Source organism: Chroicocephalus ridibundus, chromosome 11 (assembly GCF_963924245.1).
Source record: "Chroicocephalus ridibundus chromosome 11, bChrRid1.1, whole genome shotgun sequence".
Taxonomy (NCBI): domain Eukaryota; kingdom Metazoa; phylum Chordata; class Aves; order Charadriiformes; family Laridae; genus Chroicocephalus; species Chroicocephalus ridibundus.
The window spans coordinates 5,675,865-5,701,504 of record NC_086294.1 but is presented as its reverse complement, the minus strand read 5'-3'; the positions used below and the strand labels follow the sequence as shown (position 1 = coordinate 5,701,504).

At 39.4% G+C, this 25,640-nt stretch overlaps 1 protein-coding gene across 2 annotated transcripts; it reads right to left on the bottom strand.

The window, feature by feature from the left end:
- PANK3 (pantothenate kinase 3) lies at positions 1-25,618 on the bottom strand. Of its 2 annotated transcripts, none has more exons than XM_063348973.1 (7): positions 24,975-25,618; positions 15,683-16,035; positions 13,607-13,860; positions 12,796-12,972; positions 11,134-11,257; positions 7,861-7,986; positions 1-6,478 (listed from the first exon to the last, which is right to left on the bottom strand). In XM_063348973.1, exons 1-7 carry the CDS (start codon positions 25,000-25,002, stop codon positions 6,428-6,430), a joined length of 1,113 nt encoding a protein of 370 aa, XP_063205043.1. In that variant the 5' UTR covers positions 25,003-25,618; the 3' UTR covers positions 1-6,427. The 2 variants fall into 2 exon arrangements, with proteins under 2 accessions (XP_063205043.1, XP_063205044.1); XM_063348974.1 differs by lacking the exon at positions 24,975-25,618 and adding an exon at positions 24,500-24,513.
- Positions 25,619-25,640: the final 22 nt, after the last annotated feature.

Sequence of the window (25,640 nt, the reverse complement as noted above, 5' to 3'; positions counted from 1 at the left end):
TGAACAATCTCAAATTATTTATTAGGAAAAGACAAAGTACTGTTTCAACATTCATACAGAACAAACGGTAATAAAACCAGGAAAATAAACTGTAAAAAGTAGGCCCATCACAGAGGAGCTGGGTTATGACAAAGTAAACGAAATCCAAACTTCATTCATGCAAACAAGCAGTAAAGAATTATTTACAGTTTCGATGGGATGAATTACAGCATTGGCTATATTTGGGCCCCAACAAAATTACTCAGTGACATATTAAAGGGATCCAATCTGTACATTCAGCAATGAGAATCTATAAAAAGAAAAATAATTTAAACAATTTACAAGAGCTGTATTACAGATGGCATAAAGTTATCATTTACAAGAGCTGTATTAACAGGTGACAAAGGTATTAATCAGTAACTTATGAATAAAAATTTGTAGCACATATTTTTACATCACATCTTCAGTGTCTGAACAGTAAACAAGAAAGTGGAGACAAAATATGAGAGTGCAATGTAACACAATAAGGCAACTTAACCAAATGGCTCTTCGGAGAACTTCCATCCTACAGGGGTTTACGATTTATAAATTTGCCTGTCCCTTTTGCTAACTAACTAAAACAAATATTTGAAGACAGCAATTGGTGATTAGAAGGCCTGCATATGACGAGACAGTAGATGGAAAATTAAATACTCATTTGTTAAAACGCCAAAACTCAGAAACGTAAAAAAGTGCAGATTATCAAAAGCCCTGTATATCTTATTTCTATAACATCAACACACTAATTTTCATGTTCTAGATGTCATAATTCAATATGTCTCAAAATACTAATTCACTAGTCTTATAATTAAATTCTTTTATAATGCACAAGCTGAAACTAATATACCTCCTCCCAATGCTTGTATTTACAATGTTCTGAAATTGATGCTAGAAGAACTGTGAAATGCTAGCAATTCATAGCAAAGATTAGCAACTGATACATCATATTCCAGTTTATTTTATAGGCAAGGCTAATTAACATATTTAGCTTTTAAAATTATTTTAAATGGGTATTTTCGGATTTTCAACACCTTCCCCAAACGCTTACGGTCATGGCTGATTTTCTTGATGTTTTAGCAGAGAACAAAAGCCAATCATGTTCCACTTGATACTGTTTGTTTGAACAGCCACAATGACAAAACAAGACGAAGGATAACACTGAAATCCAGCAATGAAAACCCATCTGTATCGTAGCGCACAAGGGGAATGTTACGGGCCTTACAGAAAGCAGCACAGGAAGCCAAACCTGCCAATGACTTGCCACATTAATAAACACAGTCCACACACTCTAAAAGAAACAAAAAAGGGAAACTTGAAATAAGGCCAAAAAATATTGGCAAACGATGAATTTTAAGTCTGTCAAAAGGACCAGGCCATAAATATTTTATTTACAATTTCTATTTAGAATCTTTATTTTCAACAAATGATTTAGCACCAGCAGGAATATGCCAAGTAGCATTACTGTGTTCCCCAGGCAGAAAACCTTGAGGCCAAATCTTGCTCCTTAAGTTTAAAACAGTCCACATTTAAGAGAATCATCTACTCAAGTAACTAAAGTAAGCAGGATTTGGCACTCAGTTATGCAAGCCTAGACTGCTCAAATATATTCCATTAGCACATTAATAGTTACAAATATATTACAGCATCTTTTGAGATGTTTTCAGAAAGTGTGTTTTTTAGAATACTTAATATGCTTTATATGCGTGAAGAAAACAAAATAAAACAGGCTTCTTTGCAGACTTTTAAAAAACAATTAGTAATTTTATCACAGATGACAGAATACTGGCAATGTACTTTGGAGTATATCAGTAAAACTTGAAAGAACGTAAGCAGGGAATTATCCCTCTATACTGTAATAAAGCATTTTTTTTTTTTATCTCCCACGGTCATGTCTGAGGCCTTAATTCACCCATTTTATCCATAACGATTAAGTTTTCCCCCTCTCACTGTGCGTTAACAGGAAACAGAAAAATTAATACAAAACAGTAACTGTATGTGTCGAGTGCGTTCCTAGCTCTGTGCTGTGATCTATAGCTCTTTGCCAAATACTTCTAATCTGAGTCACAGATTTTTGTTCACTTTTTAAATTAAGCAAAGCTCTATTACATATTACATGTTTTTTAAACCTACGTAATCCAGAAAGCCCTGTCTCTAGGCAAACACTATTCTCATTATGTGCGCAAATGGACTTGGGATAAAAAGCTGACCACAACTAGCTCAACAGAACTGCACTGACCTTCATCTCTGTTCTGAACTCAACCGAACTGTTTCCTCACGATTATAGCCATCTAGTATCCAGAACATTAAGAGCGAGAGTGATATTTAAAAATAGGTTGAATGCAAATTTAGGTATTAACATAAGTTGATGACTGAGTGCATAAGACACCATCTAGTCTTTAAGAAGCACAGATTTGCTCTTGATAGAAGACACTTTAATTAGTTCCAACTGTTATTCTGAAACATTTAGAAATGAGAAGTTATTGCAACTTAATCCGGAAGTAGATACTTCCTGAAGACCTCTGCTGGACAGAGACAAAGAGCTAGTATTACAACCCTTAAAGGCAATATAATCACCTTGCATGTATACTACCATCAACTCAAATGCAAGGAGAAATCTCACAGTACTACTGAAGGAATATTTAATTCATTATGAGAAGCCAGAACTGAGCTTTTGTTCTGAATATATAAGCTGAGAATAAATTGGACAACGCGGTCTTCCATGCTGTAACTCTCAGATTATGAATGGAGGTGTTGGTAGAATCACACGGGTGCTTACTTGCAGAACAGAGAGAGAGAGAGAGAGAGAGAGAGAGAGAGAGAGAGAGAGAGAGAGAAGGATCTTCAAAAGGCAGGTCAGATATCTGAACACCCTTTGAAAATCTGGACCAAACTATAAGACAAAGGAAGTGTACCAGTGCTGCTTCTCTCCGAACTGTTACATTTATTGAGGCTTTACTAAAAGAATGAAGAAGTGTTTATACTTAAACCTCTGCTACCTTCAGTAAAGAACGCTGAGGACATGTTCATTCCAGCTTGCTAAATATTTAAAATGTATTGTGGAAGTTGTTCCCTTCTCATTCAAATTGCAGTTATCCTAGTAGAACTCGAAAGGTGAAAGTGGTTAAGTTTAACAGCCATATCAACTTGGAATAGCTTCATCTAAAAATGAACTACTTTGGCCAGAAAGAATCCATACTTATCTGACTAAAAACTTGCATGATTTTTACTGATAGAATAAAACTGTGCATAATACTTAAAAAGACCAAGCTGGAGGGATGAGACCATGAAATGCAAAAGCATTACCCCAATATAAGGGCTACAGGGATAGGAAGCCAGAAACCTGATGTTGTTTTCCTGGCATCCCTAGCTACACTGGACTGAAGGGATCGTTTCCATGGCAAATAAAAATATCTGCCATTTCTCTTGTAAGCAACACTGTTTAGGAAACCTCCTGGATAAAGTCCCAAGTACCAGCGAAACTGGCATTATATGAAAAAATTAAAAGGCACTCACATGGCTGATTGAGCTGAAAACGATTACACATTCAAAATGAGCTTTACACTTTACTTTAGAAGAAGAAATTTCACACAACTTTCCTCTAGAAGTGGTTCCACTTGAAAAGACAACAGTAGCCCTGAGAAAACCTCAAATTTTCTCTACTCTTCATTGAATCAATTCACTCTAAAGCTGCTTCAACCAGTTAGCTTTCAGGAAAAGAAATGGCAATGGTGAAAGTAAAAACAGAGACGATCAGGAAAAAGCAACTTACTTCAAGTGATCTGCATGAAAAAAACCAAGCCTTTTCAACCCATTTAGAAGAGAATCTATATGAAAAGACTTTAAGGCCTATCTTGCAGCTATTTGTGATGCCTAGCACTTCTACTGATGGTAGAGTCAATCTTTGGAGACTCTAGTAATAAGTTGAAGAGAAAATGAGATGAAACCAAAGACGTGGCTTAAATACAGGGCCCCTGGGCTTTACAGTAGGGCCTGAAAACTTCTCTGGTTGCTCTTGTAATGAAGTAATAATTGTGCTGATAAAACTAGCAAAAGGAAGCCAATTTTTTTAGAAGCTCAAGGAAGTCAAACAGAGGTAGGGCATACTTTTTGATCCTCACAGTAGTTTCTATACAGTACTGCTATTCAAGAATTACTCCATTGATTTATTCTGTAACTCTGTACAATTAACTTTAAAAATGTATCTTAGGTCATATCAACTTCAAATGGTTTAAATTAACCACAGTCATTAGGTAATCATCTTCTACATATGCTTCTGGTTAAACATACAAGTAACTTCTAACTACTGCTTCAAGAGCAGCTCTCCTTCAGTATCAGAAAATGAGAAGTGAAGTAGCAATAAATATGGTCTCAAGGAACTGTTTCTAATCAAGCTGTAGTATGTGTCTTAAGTACCTCACTTTGCAAGAAAAATATGCAGTTGATCTGCAAAATTTTCAGGAGGCTGTCACAATGTTCAGAAAAAAGGTTTTACAAAGTTTTATAACCAAATAAAGGTTATTTTCCCTAGTCAATTCTCACTTAAAAGGAACGGCATACAGCACTTTAGAGACATTCTATAAAAACCATATTCACTTATTTTCTGAAATGCTCTGATTTAGCATTAGATTGGTTGAACTGTCAGTGTAATTTTTGTTTGTTTTTATGTCTACAACGAAACATCAAAGCAAGCACAACAGAAATGTAGTATGAGTACCAGAAAAAACAGCAATAAATGGAACTGCATTTGCAATCAGCATTGGGCTTAATGAATTGGCTACTCTAAGTTACTGTACTCTTAAAGGACCACAGAAATTAAAAAAAACCCAAACAAACCACAACCCACATGATGTTAGTATGGGGCTTTCAATTTTAAGAAAAGAAAGAGAAGACTGAAAATAGCACATAGAGGTTTGTAACACACTAGGTGGATGTGTCCATGAATACAACACAGCCATGCTGTGGAATACTCAAGCAATCAGTTTTAAAAACACCTTAAAACTCAACATATAAATGTGTTCTAGTCTGGTTGCTCCTCATGCACTTATAGGAAATATTTAACAATAAAATGATGTCATAAAATTGGGTAGCTCTTTAGTCTACAAAGAGTCATATAGTTAATGACTGTATAATATTCTTACAAGTTTAACATCTCATGCCCTGGCTTCAATGCTAAACTTATTAAAGTAATCACAACTGTAAATTTTAAAAGTATACAGAAAAACCCAAAGATCAGTTCTAGAGTACGGATTTTATCCCAAGGCCACAATTTGATGAATGGTTCCATATTGCAAGTGCACTAAATATTGGTCCATTTGGTGCTGCAATACAAACTCTGATGCAGTCCGCAACTTTTAAAAACAAACTTCCAAATCCAGAAGCAAGCTAACAACCTTTCATTTTCAACATCTAATTAGATTCTGATCAACTCTTACAAAATTAAGGAAAAATCACATTTTCAAATTGGTAGTATGGGGCAGAAATTTTCCAAATCTCCACAGAAATAAGCCAAAGCACCAGAATTATGAGATCCTATTTTTAGTCTGTTTTATAAGGATTTCTTCAATTCTCTCAGCCTTTCTGGTACCTTTACAAGGATGCATGATGTCAAATTTAATGAGACACGAAAAAAAACAGAAGGCATTTTGGAAGTCACATCCTTAAAAAAAAATCCCAACCCCCCAAACCTGCCTTCACTCATCAATTTTTTTCCAAATCCAACCAAAGACAGAGGGGATCTTCAAATAAACGAAGAGGACAAGTGAGTACCTTCACAAAACCTTCAAAACATCAACTGCATAAATCTGCTGCTTTGGCTGATTTTTTGTGTTTCTATTCTTCCCACGAAAAATTAAAGCATTAATATTATTTCCATTACACATAAAAATAAAATAATTACTATTCTTACTGTGGGAAGCAATTGTCTACAATTTCCTCATCTTGTAGATAGTACCTTACTGTTTTTAAAGTTGCTTTCTGAAGTACACATGGGAAATTGTGCTCATAACACAGTATAACTAATAAAAATAATTTTTCATTCACCAATTATATACAAAACTGATGGGCCTAAAGCCTCAGGAGTAAACTTGCAATATTAACACACTGAGCACTTAAAGGATTGGCATTCCTTCCTCTGGAAGCTTGTTTTCAGAGGATGTATTGCATATTAGAAGTTCGATATTGGCTACATGTACCAAAGAACACAAACGATATCCCCACACATTTCATTTATCAATGCCCAACAGAATGAAACCCCCTTCCTTATAATGGCAATACTCAGTAGCTCATCACTTCTTAAAAAGAGTTACAGAAAATCTGCTATTTTTTTCTCCCCTCCCCAGATGTAGTTTCCATTGCCATAAACAAGTATCATTCAGATGGAAAATAGTTCAGTGTAGTGACATCTGGTATCTCAGCTGAAATTTGGCAGCCCAAGAAGAGCACCAACAGCTCCAAAGTATCCCTGTTCAAAACAAACAAAAAAATATTTCAGGTTCAAGTAGGGTATTGAATTCTGCACTAATCACGTTTCAATGACAACAAAGCATTTGGTGGACCAGTGCTACAGAAAGAACACCATACACTTTCAATATACAATCTTTCATAATAATTTTTTAAAGCTTTGTGAAATAAACATTTTATCCTTATCTCATTTAATTTTAGGAGATTTCACCCCAAGCCTCCCCATACACTGCAGGACTTCTAAGACATGCATCAGTGGCTCCTAAAGCAAGGAAATCAGGTTTGGTTTGTTTTTCCTACAGGAGCTGGTTGCCAAAGGATCTTCAATATCCATAGCAACACTATTCCTAAGGTACAAATCAGAATTTTCTTAAACTAACTGCACCTCACATTTTTTAAGAATTTTGTCCAAGCTTCAACACCATTTTTTGACCTGTATACTTACCTGCATACAAAAAACTACCTTCTCCTGTTGGATTACTTTTTCCCTCTGGGAAAACAAGATGTTCCCCTTCCCTATAACTGTGGAATATAGAGGTGTCTGGAATCTACACTTGACCAAATGCAAGAATTGAAAATTTTTCCAAGAAAAATTTTAAGGGGGTAGAACTAACAAGGAACCATTCTGCTATTACTGCTGACACTAGCACCACCACAGACTACTGTCTGTCTCAGGATAAGCCATAAAGGAAAAAAGCTGTTAGAATCAAGTGAAAGGGAATAGATGTAATGCTGTAATATTTGCAGACCAACAAATTGAAGACAAAAATTGCCAGCCCACTGCCAGGAAGCTATAAGTCTCCCAGGTAATTAATACCAGTTGCCTATATTTTAACCAAAACAGGTCAACCCTCTCAGCATTACATACTGACCTAGACCGCAGAAGCTGCCCAAAAGCAGGTTAGTCCCAGAGCATAAAACTGCAACAACAAATTTAAGGTGTATCTGTGGCAGTAGGAAAGCAGTCCTTGTTAAAAGCAGTCTCAACTTTCAGGATGTTGCTCAAGCTCAGTTGAGAACAATGTAAGTATTTCAAAGGCCCATACTTTAGATCTCTCCGTAGTCTTTTGAAATACAATACTTACTACTGTTGCCACCCAAAAGCAAGGTAAGGCTGTTGAAGCTTAGTGCAGAGCTTAAGATTTTCTTGTCCCTCTCCAAAAATCTATAGCATGAACTGAGATACTCTGAAGTGACTGAAGTACTTCCCTGGCAGAGAGAAATGTCCCCAGACAACCAACACAGTATGAGAAACCTCCTCTGACTTCCAAGGTTTACGGAGTACTTGGTGTCTCAGGTTATCACACGTATGCGAGCTACTCAATATGTGCATTTTTGATTTATGGTAAAAGAATACATACAGATAAACAAACCATGGCATACCTCATGTTCTAGGAACAAGGCCTTCAGCTGGCCTTTTGACCAGTAATCCAGTGCATATGCAAGAAGCTTCATTGACAAAGTATTCACACGTAAAAAATTGCCAACAAACACAACTCTGTTTATTTTCTAAGAAAAGAAAAACAGCAAAGGATTAAGTCTTTTCACTCTTTAACACCGCTTTGAAAAATAAAGCTATGAAAGAACACCGTCTCAAGCAAGGAAAAAAAACAAACAGAAAACCCACAAAACCCCGAACAACCCACAATTAAAACATGGTTCCAAAATTTAAAACACAGCATACTTGGGGAAAAGGAAAAAACATGCAACCCTCAAGAATTAAAGGACTTAATTTACAGAGAAGCAGCATTTTTGTTTAAATTAAGTGAGCATTTTAACTAAGCCAAAGAAACAGCCCAGCTAAAAGTGAAATTAAATGAAAAGTACTTATTTTATACTCATATTACTTATATTTGGTAGAGAAGACTCAATGCCTTCATAGCCCTGTACAATGCTGCTTGATCCATATGCAACAAGGCAGCACTGTAAAGAAGCCGAAGACAGTAAGACGTAACAGATGTTCCTTTCATCTTCAGACCTCAATATACCTCAGTGTAAGATTAGACTAAGACTCAAATTGTAGAAGCGAGCTGTGAATTTTAATCAAGTCAAATGTAAGAAAAAGTGAAAATTGTTCAATTTCCCCCATTCACTGAAATAAATCCAACATTAAGTGGAAGGAACATTAAATACTGGTTTAATGATATGAGAGCAAGAACCAAAGAAAATTTAATTGTGTTAGTGCTTAACATAGTGCTTAAATAAGCGCTTAATTATATTAGATGAATACCCTTCTCTAAGTTGCTACAAAAACTAGTATGACAATTCAACCTGCATTCAAAACGTGCAACTGTTTTTCACCATCTTGAGCAGTGAAGACAGGGAAGACAGAATAAACATACTACCCAAACAAATGTAATTCTGCTCTATAGCAGGAAGCCAAAATAATTAAATCCATTTTATCTTTATACATCAATTCAAGATATTAGTTTGTGGATCCCTATTAATCATTTCTTACGATTTGTAGTTCTGTGACATAATTGGAATTAGACCAAAAAACCCTTGGAATAAAGCTAATTTGTGCCATTTATGAGTTCTGATTTGTATTCCTTTACCCCCACCCTTTGCATACATTTGCCTCACACTCAGACTACTAGTATGTACTGTCAACTTCACCCCCATTTCAACTCTTTTGTTATCAAGCTTTGCCATAAAGCAAAAAAGCTAAAATTAACTCAACACCCACAAAATTAACTCACTTCGCCAAGACAGGCATGAGAGAAAGACAGAGGAGGAAACTGAGGGAGAATTTGCAATATTAAAACCAGAAAAATATGTTAGTCTGGCTCCTCAGCAAAAGTTATTGCAGCTAACAACGTTGCTGATATTTCTGAGACTAAATCACCTCCATAGATTTTAAACAGAACTCTGAATCAAGTTACCCTTAGTCTTCTCTAGGAAAGCTGTTACTAAACCTCACTTTATCCAAAGTTTGTTGATAATGAATGAGAAAATCCCTGGTGCTCAAACACCGATATCTCCTATGCCTATATCTAGTATTCTTCCATAGGTTCTTGACTGTCCATGCTAATCATATTGAAACTGAATGTATACTGGTTCTTTTTAGCAGAGCGTTGAGAAACAGAAGATGGCAGGAAACAGACTCTGTATCAACCAGTAAGAAGGCAGGTGTCAAAACAATTTGAAGCCTCAAGAATTGTAAAAATTAAAAATAATGCTCAACTAGAAGCAAGGTTTTCTACAAGCTTTCATCAGAGAATAATTTCAGCTTGAAGAAATTGCTGGAGGCCATCAGGTCCTACGCACCACTCAAAGCAGGTCTTTCAGCAACTTCAAGTTGCTCAAGTCACGCGTTTTGAAACTCTCCAAAAGGTGACAGAGTCCACAGTCCCTCTCTGAGTCCGTATTTCCAGGCTTAACCACTCTCATTGTGAGCAACTTTTTTCCCTTATACCACAAGTTGTGTCCATTGCTTCCCATCCGTTTGCTGTGTATGGCTGTATCTGGCAGTGTCTTCCCTGTAACTCTCTCTAGCTAGACACAACCCTTTCAGGCTCCAGCTTCTTCAGGCTTAATCCAGATCCCTCAGTGTCTTCTCATACGTTAGGTGCTCCAGAGCAGGGCCCTGTCTTGGTAATCTGTCTGTTAGACTTGTTCTAGTTTGTTACTGCTGCTGTTTTGGTGATGATGGTGGTTGGGGAGGAAGGGAAAAATGTCATGCCCGAAGCATCACCGCCTCTGACCTGCTATGTCCTTGTTAATGTATCTCAGTACAAGGTCAGCCTTCATCACTGCACATGTACACTGCTGATTCATGTGCAGTTCAACTTCTCTGCCAGCACCCACCTCTCCTCTGCAATGCTTCTCCCTAGCCAGTCTGTACCCCACCCTTCTGCTTTTGCCGTGAGCATGCTGTTCTGGAAGATCAACAAGCTACTCTGGGCTCCTTATGCCATTAGAACAATCTCCCACAAGATCTTGCTTCCTAAATCCCCCCCCCAAACCAGAATCCTGTTCTACTCAAGTCCATCTAGAGTCTCTGTTCTGCTACTTGCTTTCTTCATTTTTCTCAGGACCTCAAACTCTACTATTTCAAGGCTGCCACTGAAATTCCTGACCTGTTCTTCACTCATGAAGAGCAGGCCCAGCACCATGCTTGCTTGGTCAGCCTGCCTAGTACTTGTGTCAGAAAATTGTCCACAGCAGACTGAGAAGTATGGATTGCTTGTGATCTGCCATGTTAATGCTTCCAATAGAGGTTGGGATAGTCCCTCACGAGAACCAGGACTTACAGGTCCTCTTGTATCCCATGCTGCGTGTCTTTGTGTACAGAGACTTAAGTTGGGCCCACAATCATCCTCTTTTCACAAGGGGACTTGAAGTCCTTTCGTCACAACATCCTGTGCTCCCCTGCTCCCTCGCTTATCTGCAGGCTTTGGGCTCCATTCCCTAACAAAGCTAGCGTGAAGACCTCCTCTTCAGGTTACTGCCCCATTGGCAAAGATATCTCCTTGTCCCACTTCTCCAAAGACAGTCAAAATATTCTGAACCAATTCTTTAATACTACATGAATTTCTTCATTTCATTTGAGAACATACTAAAAGGTTTAAAAAGATACATCATTTCAGCAGTCATTTAATCTGAAACCAAGTAATAGACCTATAGACAGATCATTTCCTTGTCAGATGTTTTTACCTCATTTACGGCACACATCCGGGCAATAGACCCAATATTATTGGTGATGGTGACCAATATGGCTCTTGCAAGATCTTCTTTACTAACAGACTCTCTCTTCTCTTTGTAGATCATATTCCCAAAACTGTAACAGGAAAAATTTCCATTAAGTACGGAGTGATTCATATGCATTCGAAGTAATTTCAGAAGTGATTTTTATGCTATAACAGAACTTAAGTCTCATGTTTGTTCTTATGGTGCTCCCTTTTTAAGTCTCTATTAAACACAGCAATTTGACAACTGATAGTACAATGTGTGTATTTACTCCTTCACAGCAAACAGTCCATCTTATTACAATAACGACCACCAACAAAATATTTTTGTTCAGATAGTTGACTTTCATGAAGACACAAACACAGCGAAAAGTAGTCTTAGTCTTAGGCAAGACTACTCTGCAAACCTAGTCACTGTAAGTTAAGTCAATGCCTAGGTCTGACTGGTCAATCCTCCAACTTCTCATGCTTGCAGAAAATAAACAGCTGACAGACTGCTATTTAGGTTGTATAAATAAAGAATTCTAGATTAGAAGGACATTTCCATTACAATACACAGTAGATATTTTCTTACAAATTATACAAAAAAGAAGAAATAAGACAAGAATCCATATCTACACATGGTATTTTACCGCTACAGACTCTGTACCATATCAAAGTCAGTTAGAAGAGACATAAGGCTGATTATTCTAAAACTCAAACATTCATTAAAGATCCTAAGGATCTTAAAAAGTAAATGAGAACAAAAAGTATCTATATACACAAACAGTTAAGATGTATTGACTAGAATTGTAAAGTTTGCACATATTAAAACCTCTCAGCATACGCTCTCTGAAAAGGCTTGGACTCAGCTGGCCTCCCTTCTCAGAGGAAGAAGAATTAAGTTACCATGAATTAAGACTTCTTACTACTGAATAAGAGCAAAGATTTAATGAAGTCTCTTACATACATATTAGTTTCACTCCCAAAGTTTATTCTTCTTACATTTCTTAAGGGTAGAGAAGCTATAGTATCACCAATAACCTTCCACAATGGAAATAAAACTTGCAGCTATGACAAAAATCCTCTGTAATTGTCAGAAAAACACATTCGTTCTCATGGTGCAAACTGTTTATGTTCAACACCTTTCATAAGTGAGAAAAGTAGTTAAAACATTATGCCAGGTGCCCGTACGGACAGCCATGTATCAATAAAAAGCAGAGTCTTTAAAAAAAAATAAATGAAGAGATACTACTGTAAGAGCAACAAAAATGTCTTCTTCCACTCACCTTCCCTGTAGACAGTGTCCCTACTAAAAGATTCTAGAAAGTCAAGAAGTAATCTGCTTTGGTTTTCCTCTGCACTTCGTTATTGCCACTCCTGTAATCACCTCACATTCCCTCTGACTCATGTAAAGCTGTATATGACATACCACATGAGGTTTCTTCAAATACCCAGCTCGGAGGCATCTGCAGTTGCATGTGGCCTTTAATCTTCAGGAAAACTGAGTAAATATACTTTTAGTATGAAAACATAACTTGACTACAATGGAAGTTTGCAAAAAATAGTTTCCTCTGCAATAATAGTTTAAGTCTTGTGTTTGAAGCCCCCCAAACTAGCAATACAACCATCAAAAAGATCTCTTGCTTACCTAGATGCTACAGCCCATCCTGGCAAGCCAAATCTTTCATAGTCTCCTCCATAAATATCTCGAACCAGCTTGTCAGCATGCGTGCTGTCTCCTTTGGATGCCATTTCCAGAGCTTCTTCAAAACTTTCACAGCCCGTCAACAAACTGCATAAACCAAGAAAGGTCCCTCCACCTAGACTAAGAAAGAAAACTAGTTGCTTTTAAATAGTATTTCCTCACACCAAAGATTCTTATGTCTGATGAAAAATTTGACCAGATAAAGCCCTTCAACTTAAGACATCAAGCTGTCTGCTTTCTCGCTCGAGGTTCACTACACAAACAGCTATCAAGTTAACATTTATACAAGTCATTTAGAAGAAGCTAACCATACAGTAAGAGCTAATAAATAGTTATACATTCTCAAAACGTAAGCTGGAAGACTTAATCAGAGACTAAAACTCCCTAAATACCCACACCATGCCACTGACTCTGGCATGACGACATCCTTGGTTGTTGTCTGTATAACATGTGGAGCAAGAGAAACACAAGTTCATTGGACATATTATCTGAAGTTAAGACCTATAAAACACTCACTACGGAACACTTCTAGCACTCTGTGTTTGATAAAGGAGATACTGGCTAAATCTTCTCAGTAACAGAACTACGGCGATGGGCTTCAATGAACGCAGCTGCAAATTAAAGATAAAATACTTTTCCATGCTACAGAGTGAGGGAAGGGATAGGTGAGGGAAATCAGGGAGAGGAGCCACTTTGCAAACAGAAGGCGCATCGTTCCACAGAGTAACAACCTCAACTTAGGTTTTTAAGTTACCTTGTTCCAGTTACTCTTTTATAGTTGTCTTTGGAATGGACTGATAAAATACTGACTCCCGAACCAATGTTAACAACCAGCAACGGGTATGGATCATCCAGGTTAAAAGGCATCTTTTGGCATCTCTCAGGATCTGAGGCATTTTCAAAATAATAGCACTCTGCCTGGCCATTGAAGCTGACAGAGTCTATATACAATAAGCCTTTGACAAGGCAGTCAAGCTCATCCAGTTTGTGCAGCTGGAGGTTTCCAATCTGTGTTAAAAAAGAAAAAAACCAGTGTCAACACGTTTTAACATTGCTTAAACATGCTACAAATTTATCAGTATATTTGTACTGCCTAACTTTAAGAAGCTATCTCAGGCGACTAATTCAGGAACTTCAATCCCACTATAAAGCTAACAAAGAACAGTAATTTACCTTTTTCTGAGGTAAACTCTGAGTATATCAATTAGAAGTTACTCTGACTGTAAATCTAGACCTCAGACTTGAATCAAGAATAGACAGGCAGTATGAACATCTGCTTTGGTAAGCACAAAGCAGGTATTTATAACTCAGCAAGATTTTTCATCAATCTAAATGAAAAAGAGGTCACCGAGAAGCCCCACTGAGTGTCACCTTGGTGAAACTCACACACCTGCACATCTTTTCAAGGTTTGTGGGTTTCCTCACCCATCTTTCAAGTCAAACAGTAATTTTTAAGATGTCAGCAGATAAAAACCTAAGATAAAACCTCAGTGGCATCATACTAAGTATCCCTGCAACTTTATTAACACTTCAAAGATCATGAGAAAACCACAGGTCAGAAACTCCATGGGACTTTAGGCTCATTACAGTTCTTCCTCAGTTTCGCACATGACATTTGCTGTTCTCTCATAAAGCACAAAGACAATTTAACAGGTGTTGTGGATTACAGGAAGGCTGTAATTTCACACTATTCTTAATCCTATTTAACTCCGGGCTTCCACAACAAGAGTGATCACCCTCTCTCCCTTACCGCAGCACAGAGTTGCAACAGTTAGAGTGTTCAATTAGGCAGCTAATCCAAGAGGAAAAACACCCAGACAGTCTGTCTCAATCAGATGAGCTCACACTTCGAAAGCAGCCTGCAGTCCGATTACGAAGTTGAGGATGAGGTTGGACTGCACACTGACATCAGTACCAGATCACAGCACTGCCAGTCCCCACCTCCTCCCCCAGGCCCCTTCAGCTTTTCTTGCCATGGCACAACTGTAAAGCTTCATTGCTGAGCAGATCAGGGAACTGTTCCAACATAAAATATTTCTGTGGGGTTTTAGGTAATGAATTAGTTCTGCTGTAGAAATTGTGACCCTACTCCACAAAGAGCTGTACCAGCTCAACGCAAGACTGGCACAGGAATGGAAATACAAGCAGACTTTTGAAACAAAACATTTTGTGCTATTGAAAGTCTTCTTGTTTCGAGGAGCACAAGAGGTCTGCAGCCACTTTAAAGCTAGGACATGTGCACACTGGATACTGTGATGAGATTCTCAGTAACAACTATCTTCAGACAGAAACTGCATCTAAACAAATGATCAATTTCAATTGTCAAGGGAGGAGGCAAAAGACCTCAGGAAAACCCCAAACCACTCCGCAGCTGAAAAAAGACTGGTTTTGAGATACATGTTTTGTCACAGGTCTCTAAACAATGCACTGGACTAAATTAATGAGGATAATCCCACCCACAAACATTGAAAACCTATCATCAAAGACTGCTTAGGAAAGAAAATCCAAAATGACTCAAGCACCTCTGCAATTTAAGAACATTTCCAATCAGAGAAAACACAGATTAGAAAGTGGCTAACTTCCACAAAGGTGTCCTGCATTTCACTGCATTAATGTAAGTTTCTAATTAGCTGTTAGCATTAGACTTTCATGTTTATTATGATGATGTCAGAAAGCGCATTTCTAGATTACCATACTTAAGACTGAAAAACAAATTAATAATTAATAATCTTTGAGCATTCCATAGTTTTTCAAAACACTGCTTATTTTAACCCATCACCAGCAACGCTTTTAGCATCAGCTTCGGTACGAGGACAGATAGGCTACCTACTGTGCGAAAGTCTTCTTCAAACTTGTAAGCGCCACCACCAGTGGCACAGAGCACCGTATGTAGTGTGGAAAAGTTTTTATTTCTTCCCATTTGGATAAAAGTAGGCAAATCATGAGTTGGGAATCGAATAAAGTGCAAGTTTCCTCTTCGAGCAAAAATCGTTAAGTCTTTCAGCTCAAGGTGGACATCTCGAATGCCAGTGGATCCATAGGCTACATTGGAAGTCAGGTATTTGCGAATGCTCTTCAAGCTTTCAACTTCTTCCTGCTCCTCCTCTGCAGTGATATCAATAGGTTCAAAATATGCAAGTTTCACCAAAGTTCCCCCAATGTCCATGCCAAACCATGGGAAAGCTGTGAAGATACAAGAATTGATTGATTAGTTTTATTAAAAAGCAAAAGCAACACATGTAACAACTTAAGACTAAACCAATGCTACACCTTTCAACAAGGCAGATGTTAACAAAAATTCTCACAGGAACAAAGAATTAGTACTCATTTCCATTACGTGATCTTAAATATCCCTCTGGTTACAGGAATGGAAAAAATGAGCAACTGTATTTACACATTTAAATGCTGTCACATGTGCTCAGAAAGCCCAAGTAAAAACTCCCCAAAATACACTGTATCTTTCACACCAACTCATCAACAAAATTCAACTTTTTTTTTTTTGAGAACACAGGATTACAGTAACCTTCACTCCTAAAAGAATAGTTTTGACAGTTTAGCACAAAGACTGCAATGCACACTCGTGAGAAAGCAGGTTACACATTATGGCTGACAAGAGCTGCAGGACAGGTATTCCTCCTCTAACAGTTACCTTTTGGTCACGTAACATGTTTTGTTTGAGAGGGAACCATTAATTTATTTGCACGCATTTTAAGAATTGACACAGTTAAGATGCCCAATTTATGGACCTGAAGAGAGCTGTTCATATATCCGTTGAAGTTACAAAGGGCTAACAAAAGGTACTACTAAGATGCATACGCAAGATAGAAAATTATTATTATTGCATCTGGGTTCCATTTTTCTTTTTTTGTACCTTGGGTAGGAAGGGGGAATTTCTGTACTACAAAACAACAATGCTAAACCCCGAGTATTTTGTCTTTGACACTTTTGTGGGGTGACTGGAATTCCTAACAGGGATTCTGTGGTTTATGTCATCTGGGACCATGATTTGAACATGCCTGTATCAATAAATCTTCCTAACTGCATGTGGCAAGAGAGATACTCAGCAACTTTACAGCAAAGTCAACAGCTTCACCTGAGGCTTCCCCCATTGTCATCTTCCAGAAACAGTGTTTAAAACTTAATTTGTAAGTTTAAGAAAGATCCTGAACATCCAGCTGGGAAGCTTGTGTTCTTATTTCCCCGACTGACACTATCACTTGCTGGGTTGTTTGCTTTGATTTTTTTTGGTTTGTTTTTGGTTTTTTAAATATTCTGTAGAGTTTAAATTTATTTCTTCAGATACAATTCATATATTATAGAAGCATGAAACTCAGGAAAAAAACTGAAAAGACGTTAACATGTTCATCACGAGTAAGATGTTATTATGTTGGACTTACATCACCAGTGGGATCTATCCTTGAAAAGAATGCCCTACCAAAATATTTTAATGTATTTAGTCAAGGATGGCTGCGTGCCAGTTCATTTATAACATGAGTGCAAAAGTTAAGAAAAGAAGCTTAAAAGTTTCCTCAAGTTTCAGGAATGGATGTCTGAAGAATATTGTCAGATATTAACAAGAAATATTGAGTCAATAACCTTACTCATCTTGAAAAACAAAATTTAAATACAAGGATAAATTCTGTGAGTAAAATCTAGCTCCAAGTGGGAATAAAGAAGTTCTATAAACCTGGTAACTGTTCTATGAAGCTGAGATCTAAGCATAAGACTGAGCATAAGGTCACATGTGAATTGCCTTTACAACTGCATACATGACTTCTTTGCACTGCAACTCTGGACAGAAGAAAATTTGTCATCTTACCGTTTGACCACAATTAACTGATGGTTTATTAAGCGATCCAAATAAGTTTCACCCTTTCGCTGTAAACAATGTCACAAGACCAAAACCAAAGAAGGGAAGTTGATTCACCCAGCAGACCAGAAAGTGTCTGCAGGAGTCAATCCAGCCCAGAACACAGCAAGCCAAGTTCCACCTAAAATTCTTGGGATTCTTCCTGCTCAGTGGGCCTACTAAATAACCAGGATCTAGTCTTCCACAACAAGAGGGAGGGGGAAACAGCTGAATAGTCCAAGCAATGAGCTTAAGGAAGATTTGGTGCAAGTCATGCCTGTTTGTCAGAAGATCCACTGCATCCCACATTAAATGATCCAAAAGGCTTTTGCAAATATAGCATTAGTCAGAACTCTATAAAAATCTTAAGCTTTATGAGCCTTGTACACCAAGTAAAAAACAAGAACAGTTGAACTGTAAGGAAGTTAATTCCGTAATTCAAATGAGAACATATTTATGCTGAAAAATGGGATCATGCCATACAATGTCCATTTTCTGGGTTAACTGAATGATTGTAATAGGAATTTAAGGATTTTGAGGCTGAAGAAATAGGTCATTTTTCACCTCTGCGACAAACCCCAAGAAGTTGCACATTTTTCTATTGAACATTTGTCAAGAGTTGGTTGGTAAGTACATTGCTCAAGTTTCATTTGCAAGGTGGAGGAGTTCTGGCAAGCAACTGGGCCCACGTACGGTTAACTTACTCCTTAAACCAGCATCCCAGAAGAAGATATTACACAAGGATTCTTGTGTATGTAAGCCACTCTTGATTGATTTACATACAGGTCTAGCCAGAAAAATTAAAGCCATTTATTTTTCCAAACACAGAAGGGGATATACACACACATACATGTGTATATATGGCAAGAGCACAGTCAGCTGAACTGTAGCTGTGATTTTGAGACTGCAAGGATACAAGATTTATCCATGCTTGAGCTACCTTTAAAGATTAGAAATACACAGATTCTACAGAGTTAGAATGTAACTGTATGTGGACACAACATGGAAGCTTTGTGAACTCTCCTGTCGCTGTAGGCTTCAAATCAGTTTGCTTTGGGTGGATCTTGGCTCCATCCTATCTGGATGCAGGGGGAATGGAGAAAACAGGAACCCATGTGAAAACACCAGTTCCTCTTTGAATTACTGAGAAAAAGTGATTTCATTTGCAGGGTTAAAATAAGGCCACAGAGAGATTCACGATGGAGGACTACTCAGAAAACATACTATGCATGCTTGAGTTTCCTACAAGACTTCCCCTCCAGAGGGCAGCCAGGCTAATTGTGGCAACGGCTGGAGATGACATGTCTACTTTAAGTCATGCCATAAAAGGGACCTGTGTGTTACTTTACAGCTCATATATGAGCAGTCTGCTTAAGGTGATGTTGTTACTTTTTGAGGCATGTTCAAAGCACAAGAGTTTTCACTACTGCATATGGTATCTGCAGCATATATACCAGCATCTGTAGTTGGTATAGTCTCCCAAATCCATGAAAAACTTAATTCTGAGGCAGTCTTGCATTTGAAAGCTGTCTTGGAACAAGACAAAAATAGCATGGTGTGTACCCTGGGATGGGAATATAGAAAGGATTTTACAAAAAGAATTTTTACACTCATATGTGTGGGTCATGCTTCTTTGTGTGAGAGATTTAGGAGCAGGACGACAGCAGCATAATCTTTTGAAAAAAATATTCTCAGATATCAGCTTGATCCTTACGGCACTCACAGTTAAAGAAAGGTGCCTGGATGAGACCAATGCCAATTGCACAACCTTCGATCCAAGTTTATAGCTCTGCAGATACCACGTTTGAGGACTTGCGCAACCGTAACCATCATTCCACAGCTTCGACTGGGCTTTTTCTGCAGCTCTATGGGGATCTGGTCATTAGAAGATTTTCCTCAGCTCTTGCTCTTTATAACTGTCCTTATTCCTAGGAAGACTCTACAAAAAGTGATACACAGTTCATAAGTATTCCTTGCTGAAAAATTAACTGCTATTCACAGAAACAAATCCAGTGCCCTGTCTTTTCAAAGTTCAGCTCCTCTCTGCAGAGGTCAGCTGCAAATCAAAAAAAGAAAAGCAAGAATGGAGCTTTTTACTGAAAAAGCCCAATTGCCTTGGACAGGTGACATAAAAGTGCTTCAAAAACAGGCATTCTGCTTTTAGGAAGTCAAGCCAGGCTCTATTTAAAAATATGTAAAATACGTATTCTTATTATCTGAGAAGAGACAAATATGCAAAGTAGAACACAAACTGGAAAGTCAAAACCCATATGGTTTAATGTGATACTTCACACCAAATTGAACCATCTCCACTAGGACATCAAGAGGAGTATCACAATACTCCTTAATTCCAAATACATATATACAAATACAACCTCCTTAATTCCAAATCCAGATTTTCTTTCACTCCCCAGCTCTGCTAGGAGCCACTGTGGTCCCTACGTAGACACAGCAACCAGGAACCTTTGCCATAAAGCAACAGATTGTTCCATACATGCTGTGAAGATAGCTTTGAAAGGCAAGCTGCTCAGAGTGAAAAAAATAATGATGTTTAAGAGGATTCCCTAGAACCGCTTCCTGCAACATAGAAAAGCACTTCCTGCATGGGAAGAGTGCAGTCACAAGGTGCTGTGGTCAAGCAATAATGCAGCAGTTCTGCCTAGTAAGAAAAGCCATGCTGATGGCTGTTGGTTGTTTTTTAAATTATTATTTAGTGCTACACAGGGAGGCCTCATTCCCTTGTGTTTTCACTTCTCAAGCTCCTGGTGTACATAGTTTCTGGCAGCAATCTTAAGGTTACTTATATCTTATCATGTAAGGTCTTTATATGCCAAATGGAAATAATTACAGTAAAAAGTCATTCTCATGCCAACACAAGCACAAAGGTTGAAGTGTTTTCTTTTTCTTTGGGTTCTGCTTCAGCTGAGCAGAGGACCTTCGAAGTTCTCCACCCAGACCACATACTAGTACTTTGACTTTGTTCACATATTTCGGATCCAGAGCTGCAAAAGTACACATGCAAAGACTTAACTACTTCTCCTTTATTCAGTCAAGCATAAGATTCTTCAGTTCAACACTCTATTTGAATTTAGCTTTTAAAAACTAAGAAACAGATTACTGGTAAGCTCTTTCCTATGAATGTAATGATACATTTGAAACACAAACACCTTTAAAATACTTCCTTCTCACTGTGAGATAAAATAACAGTCTGGGTCAACCCTGCATTAAATTAACAGGAATTAACCTTCAAGGAATAGCAGCTACCTCCTAATTCAAGCAGGGAGCTTTGCACCATTAAAAAAAAATAATTAAAAAAATCACAGCTGTCAGTGACAGCAGAGAACAGGCTACCAGATTTGGTGTCATCTTTGTAAGAAAGCTTACATATTATTAAGACACAAGACCATTGCACTTCAAGTACAAATGCAGCTTGGGGAACAATTGCCAAAGTGTGCTGCAGTTCATGATTCTATATTGGCTTAAAATACATGAAAGGAAAATGATCATGAAGTCACGTGAAAACTTAAGTTTACTTCTGCCGGCACTGCAACAGTTCTTTATGAAAGCATGCAGTACTATCAGTTCTGATGCACAAACCTTATCTTCCAATTCATCTCAGTACGTAGCCTCTGATAATAAAACTAACCTTGACTCCATTCTTATCTGATTACTGACAAGAAAAACATTAACTATATAAAAGTTCTACTGACCTATTACACAGTTAGTGCTTATAAACACAGAAACTTAAACTACACCTATCTTGCAGTTTCTTCAAATGCATTTTCCTCTATGTACATGCATATATCCTTACGCTTATTTCCCTAAAACATCTGCATACAGCAGAGTAAAAGTTAATGGTGAACTCTAACACCTAAATCAGTTAGTAGACTAAAGTAGCTAACATACATCCAATGGGACAAGTTAAAAGGAAACATATAAAAAGTTGCTGAACTGCTAAATCAAGTGGGATTAACCTGGTGGCTAGGCAGCAAAGTGCCTTTGCTGTACCCATGTTACATGGATGTGTGCCTATGAGCCTCTACAGAGCAAAACTGCACATCAAATGTCCTCAGATCTTGAGATACTGGAGAGTCCCTCTGCTTAACAAGCTTTGTAAAAGGTTTTTCGTTCACATATCCCAAGTCAGCTCAAAATAGATTTGGGCTGGACAGAATTAACACACAAATTAAATGTATCTGACATGCACTGCCACATCCTCCTGTCTCCCTCATGGGAAAACTTCTCCATCAAACTCTGTAAACTCACCACGCTTTCCCACTCAGCCACCTCTAATCACAGTACAGAAAGGCCACGTTTACAGTGGGACGACAGGTGGTAATCTGCAATTACTGTAACTGCTCTTCATTAGGTTTATCATATCTGCAAGTGGATACCATGTAAAGCTAATACAAGACAAAACATCACTGCTTTCATCTTCTCCCTCCTTGCCCATTCTGTTAATTTTGTTGACATTTCAGCAGCAATCTCTTTGGGGATAAATGTTTTTATTATAGTGAGATACAGCAGGCAGAGGCATAATCTAACACAGATGCAAACGCAGTTAAGACTCTGGGGTGCCTCACCTTCCCCACCAACATGAAGAGCTTCCTCTGAATGAGCGGCTCCTCTCTTTCCTTTAGGCAGATCTCACACAGCAGCGGTTCCGCAAGACTCTTTGCTCTCACATTTATCATCTCCACCCCCCAAATAACCTTTGGAAGTTTCTCTTACAATTGCCAGCCATTCTTCTGCACAGGCATTTCCTCAGAAGAGCTATCACGCAGCTGCTAGTCGGAAGGGTCCTCTGGAGGTCATCTAGTGCAACCTCTCAGTCACACTAGCATGAAAGTTGTCAACACCCGATGAGGTCAAGTACAGCTTTGTCCAGCCAAAACTTGAAGACCTCGGAAGTTTTTCAAGAATCCTCCAAGGATGGAGACTCCACAACCTCCCCAGCTTCCACTGCTACACTAAGTACTTTGTACAAGGTTTTCCTAATCTGCATTTCCATTATCCTCCTTTAAAATGCCTACCACCTCCCATCACCTACAAAACAAATCTAAATGGCCCTTTACTAGCCTCTTTCAAGACCGTCAATCTCAGAAGCCGCGTTCCATAAATTCAGCTGCATTTCTCACAGTTTTTACAACAACAAAGTAGCAACAGCACTAGGCAGGTGATGATGTGAAAGGGAGGACCACACAAAGCATGTCTAGGCAGCACATTCGTATCAGAAATTCTGAACTTGTTAGGTGTCTCCATTTTACCCTCACCTCTCTTATGAGAGACATGGCATTTAGTGCAACTGTGCTTTCCTTCATGATGCTAAGCATCACAGATAAAAGCAAAAGTAGGCTAAAGCAATCTCCTCAATTCCACTATGGAGGCTCTTACAACTAACCATTTTTCCCCTGCATCAAATTTGGCTCCAGGGTAGATGATTAAATACTTTTCCTAAGAAATGTATACCCACTCAGCAATTGTACTGAAACATGCCTACGACTGTCTTAGCCAAATAATCTGTAACTAAACAATCTAAAAGTGGTATTATGAGCCCAACTCAGCCTTCAAGTCAATTTGAGCACATAAGCCAAATCAACAGCAGTATTTGGGCACCAAATCCCTGAACATCAATGGACTTTTCCATCTTCAGTGCTTTTGTGAGTTTGCTCCTCTCCAAACATTCAGCCGCTCCCCCATTTCAGTCAGTGTGACTAACCAGGAGCAGAGATGTGCAGAATGAGTCTAAAGTTCGTTGCCTATGAAATTAAGTGCAATTATCTTTAAAAAAGCTACCGGCTTCAAAATACATTAAAGAGCCAAGAGGAAATAAACAATGTAGTGTGACACTGTATTCTTCCCCTCCACTGCTTATGCAGGTCCAATTGTTCACGTTCACCAAAGTGAACCAACCAACACCAAAGTTCATGTTCAAGAGTGCAACTACAAATTTAGCACATTTAAGCATTTAAAACTTCTTGATAACATTTGTCTTCATTATTTAAACATGAGGTTTAAGTCTACCACTACAGAAAACAAGTCTCTGAGGCACAGCAGAGACACTCCCGAAACGAGCAGTTTCTGCAGCAGCAGCCATACTCTCACCATTCCAAATTACCAACCACTATAATGTCTTACAGCCACTTACTGCTTGAGAGTCTTGATATCATCCCTTAAATATTATTCCAGGGAAAAAATGTTGTCTGAACTGTACTATTCAAAAACATGACAACAGTAAATTCAGCAAATTCCACACACTTGGCGCTAATATGAGGTGATGGCTAATTGCATGCTATAAGATGCATATTGAGGGTTGGTTTTCTTAACACACCAAAAAGTATTTTCACAGCCAAATGCAATTCTGTGTTTATAGCTATTTCTAGACCTACACTAGTACTTCCTGTATTAAATACATTTGTTGAGTTTCTTCTTGTTGGGCTGCTCAAAGAATACATTTAAAATACACACTTCCAATACAGTGCCTTAGTTGTATGCTCTTCATTAGTCAGGCATGTCATATGACTAACAGTAGGCCTAGCTCTTCAGGACTAGCCATCTTTTCCATATAGTAACTCACCCTGAAAAAAAGTCTTTAAGCATGATGACAAAGAAAAAACCGTGGAGTAATACCCACACCCCTTTCAGCTAGGGTACACCTGTGTAAGTTTGGCAGGTGTGTTGACTTGCAGGGCTGTTATACGGGGAAAACACCGCTTGTACATCCACTAACTTTACTCAACCCATTTCTCTCTTCCCACAGAAAAGTAAGTGCAGTTTTAGACATTTGTTTGTATTCACCTGGGCCTGAAGCATGTTTGTGCCCTTCAAAACAAATATGGAACTAGAAAACAATAAATAGTAAGAAATATTATTACAGCTGTGCTTATTAAAGGGGAGCATTCTACATATTTTAATGAAAGACTTGTACCCCAATATTAACAAATATTCCCTCTAAAAAAAGTCAAAAGTTGATTAGCCCTTAAAAAATAGAACTGTAGCAACTGCAGTCGCCTGCACAGGTGTTTAGTACACTGGTTAAGGGCCATCTTCATTAAAAACAGTACCCATCCCCAAAAACCTGACTGTATAATTTTCTATTCAAAGAGAAGCCTTTCCAACACAAACACTGGTCTGTAAGATCACCCGAATCCTCGCTTCACAGGGTCGCAAGGACCAAGCAGAGCCTCCTCCCCAGGCAGCTGCCAAACCCGTCCCTCGGAGCCCCCTGCCGAGACAGACCCCGCTGCCGCCCCCCCCCGCCCCGCGGCCTTACACGGCTTCTTGGCATCCTTGATCTTCATGGTGCGGCCGCCGCGGTTGCCCGGTTCTCCAGCCGGCCGGGGCGGGCGGGGTGCGGCGCTGGGGCTGGCTCTCCTAACCCTCGCCTGATGGGGCGGGCGGCGGCTCCTCGGGGCCGGCCCTCGGTCTCCTGATCCGCGGCCGGTGGGCGGCGGGCGCCCGCCTCCCGGGGAGCGGCGCTGGCAGCGCCCACCGCTACGCCCGCGGCCCGGGGAGGCGCTGGTCCAGTGGCGGCATCGGCTTTCGGGCTGGGGCGGGGAGGGACGGGGCAGGAGGCGGCGCGGCGGCGGCCCTCACGCCCGGCCCGGCGCGGCGGCTGCGTCCCGCTGCCCGAGGCCGCGCATCAGCCCCGGGGGCCGCCGCGGAAGGCAGCCCTTCCCGCCGCCTCGGGGCACGGCAGCGGCCGGGGAGAGCGTCCCAGGGCGGAGAAGGGGCGGCCCCGGCCCCCTGCGGAGGCCCCGTCCGGGACAGAGGTGGCGGCCCGGCGCGCAGCCCCTCCGGCACAAGATGGCGGCCGCGCCACACAATGGGGCCCGCGCGCTGCCTCCGCCGCTGCGGCAGCGCTGCCCCCCGCCCCGTCACGCGGCGGCGCGCGGCGCGCCGGGAGGTGCAGCCCGGCCCCGGCCTACAGCTCCCGGCG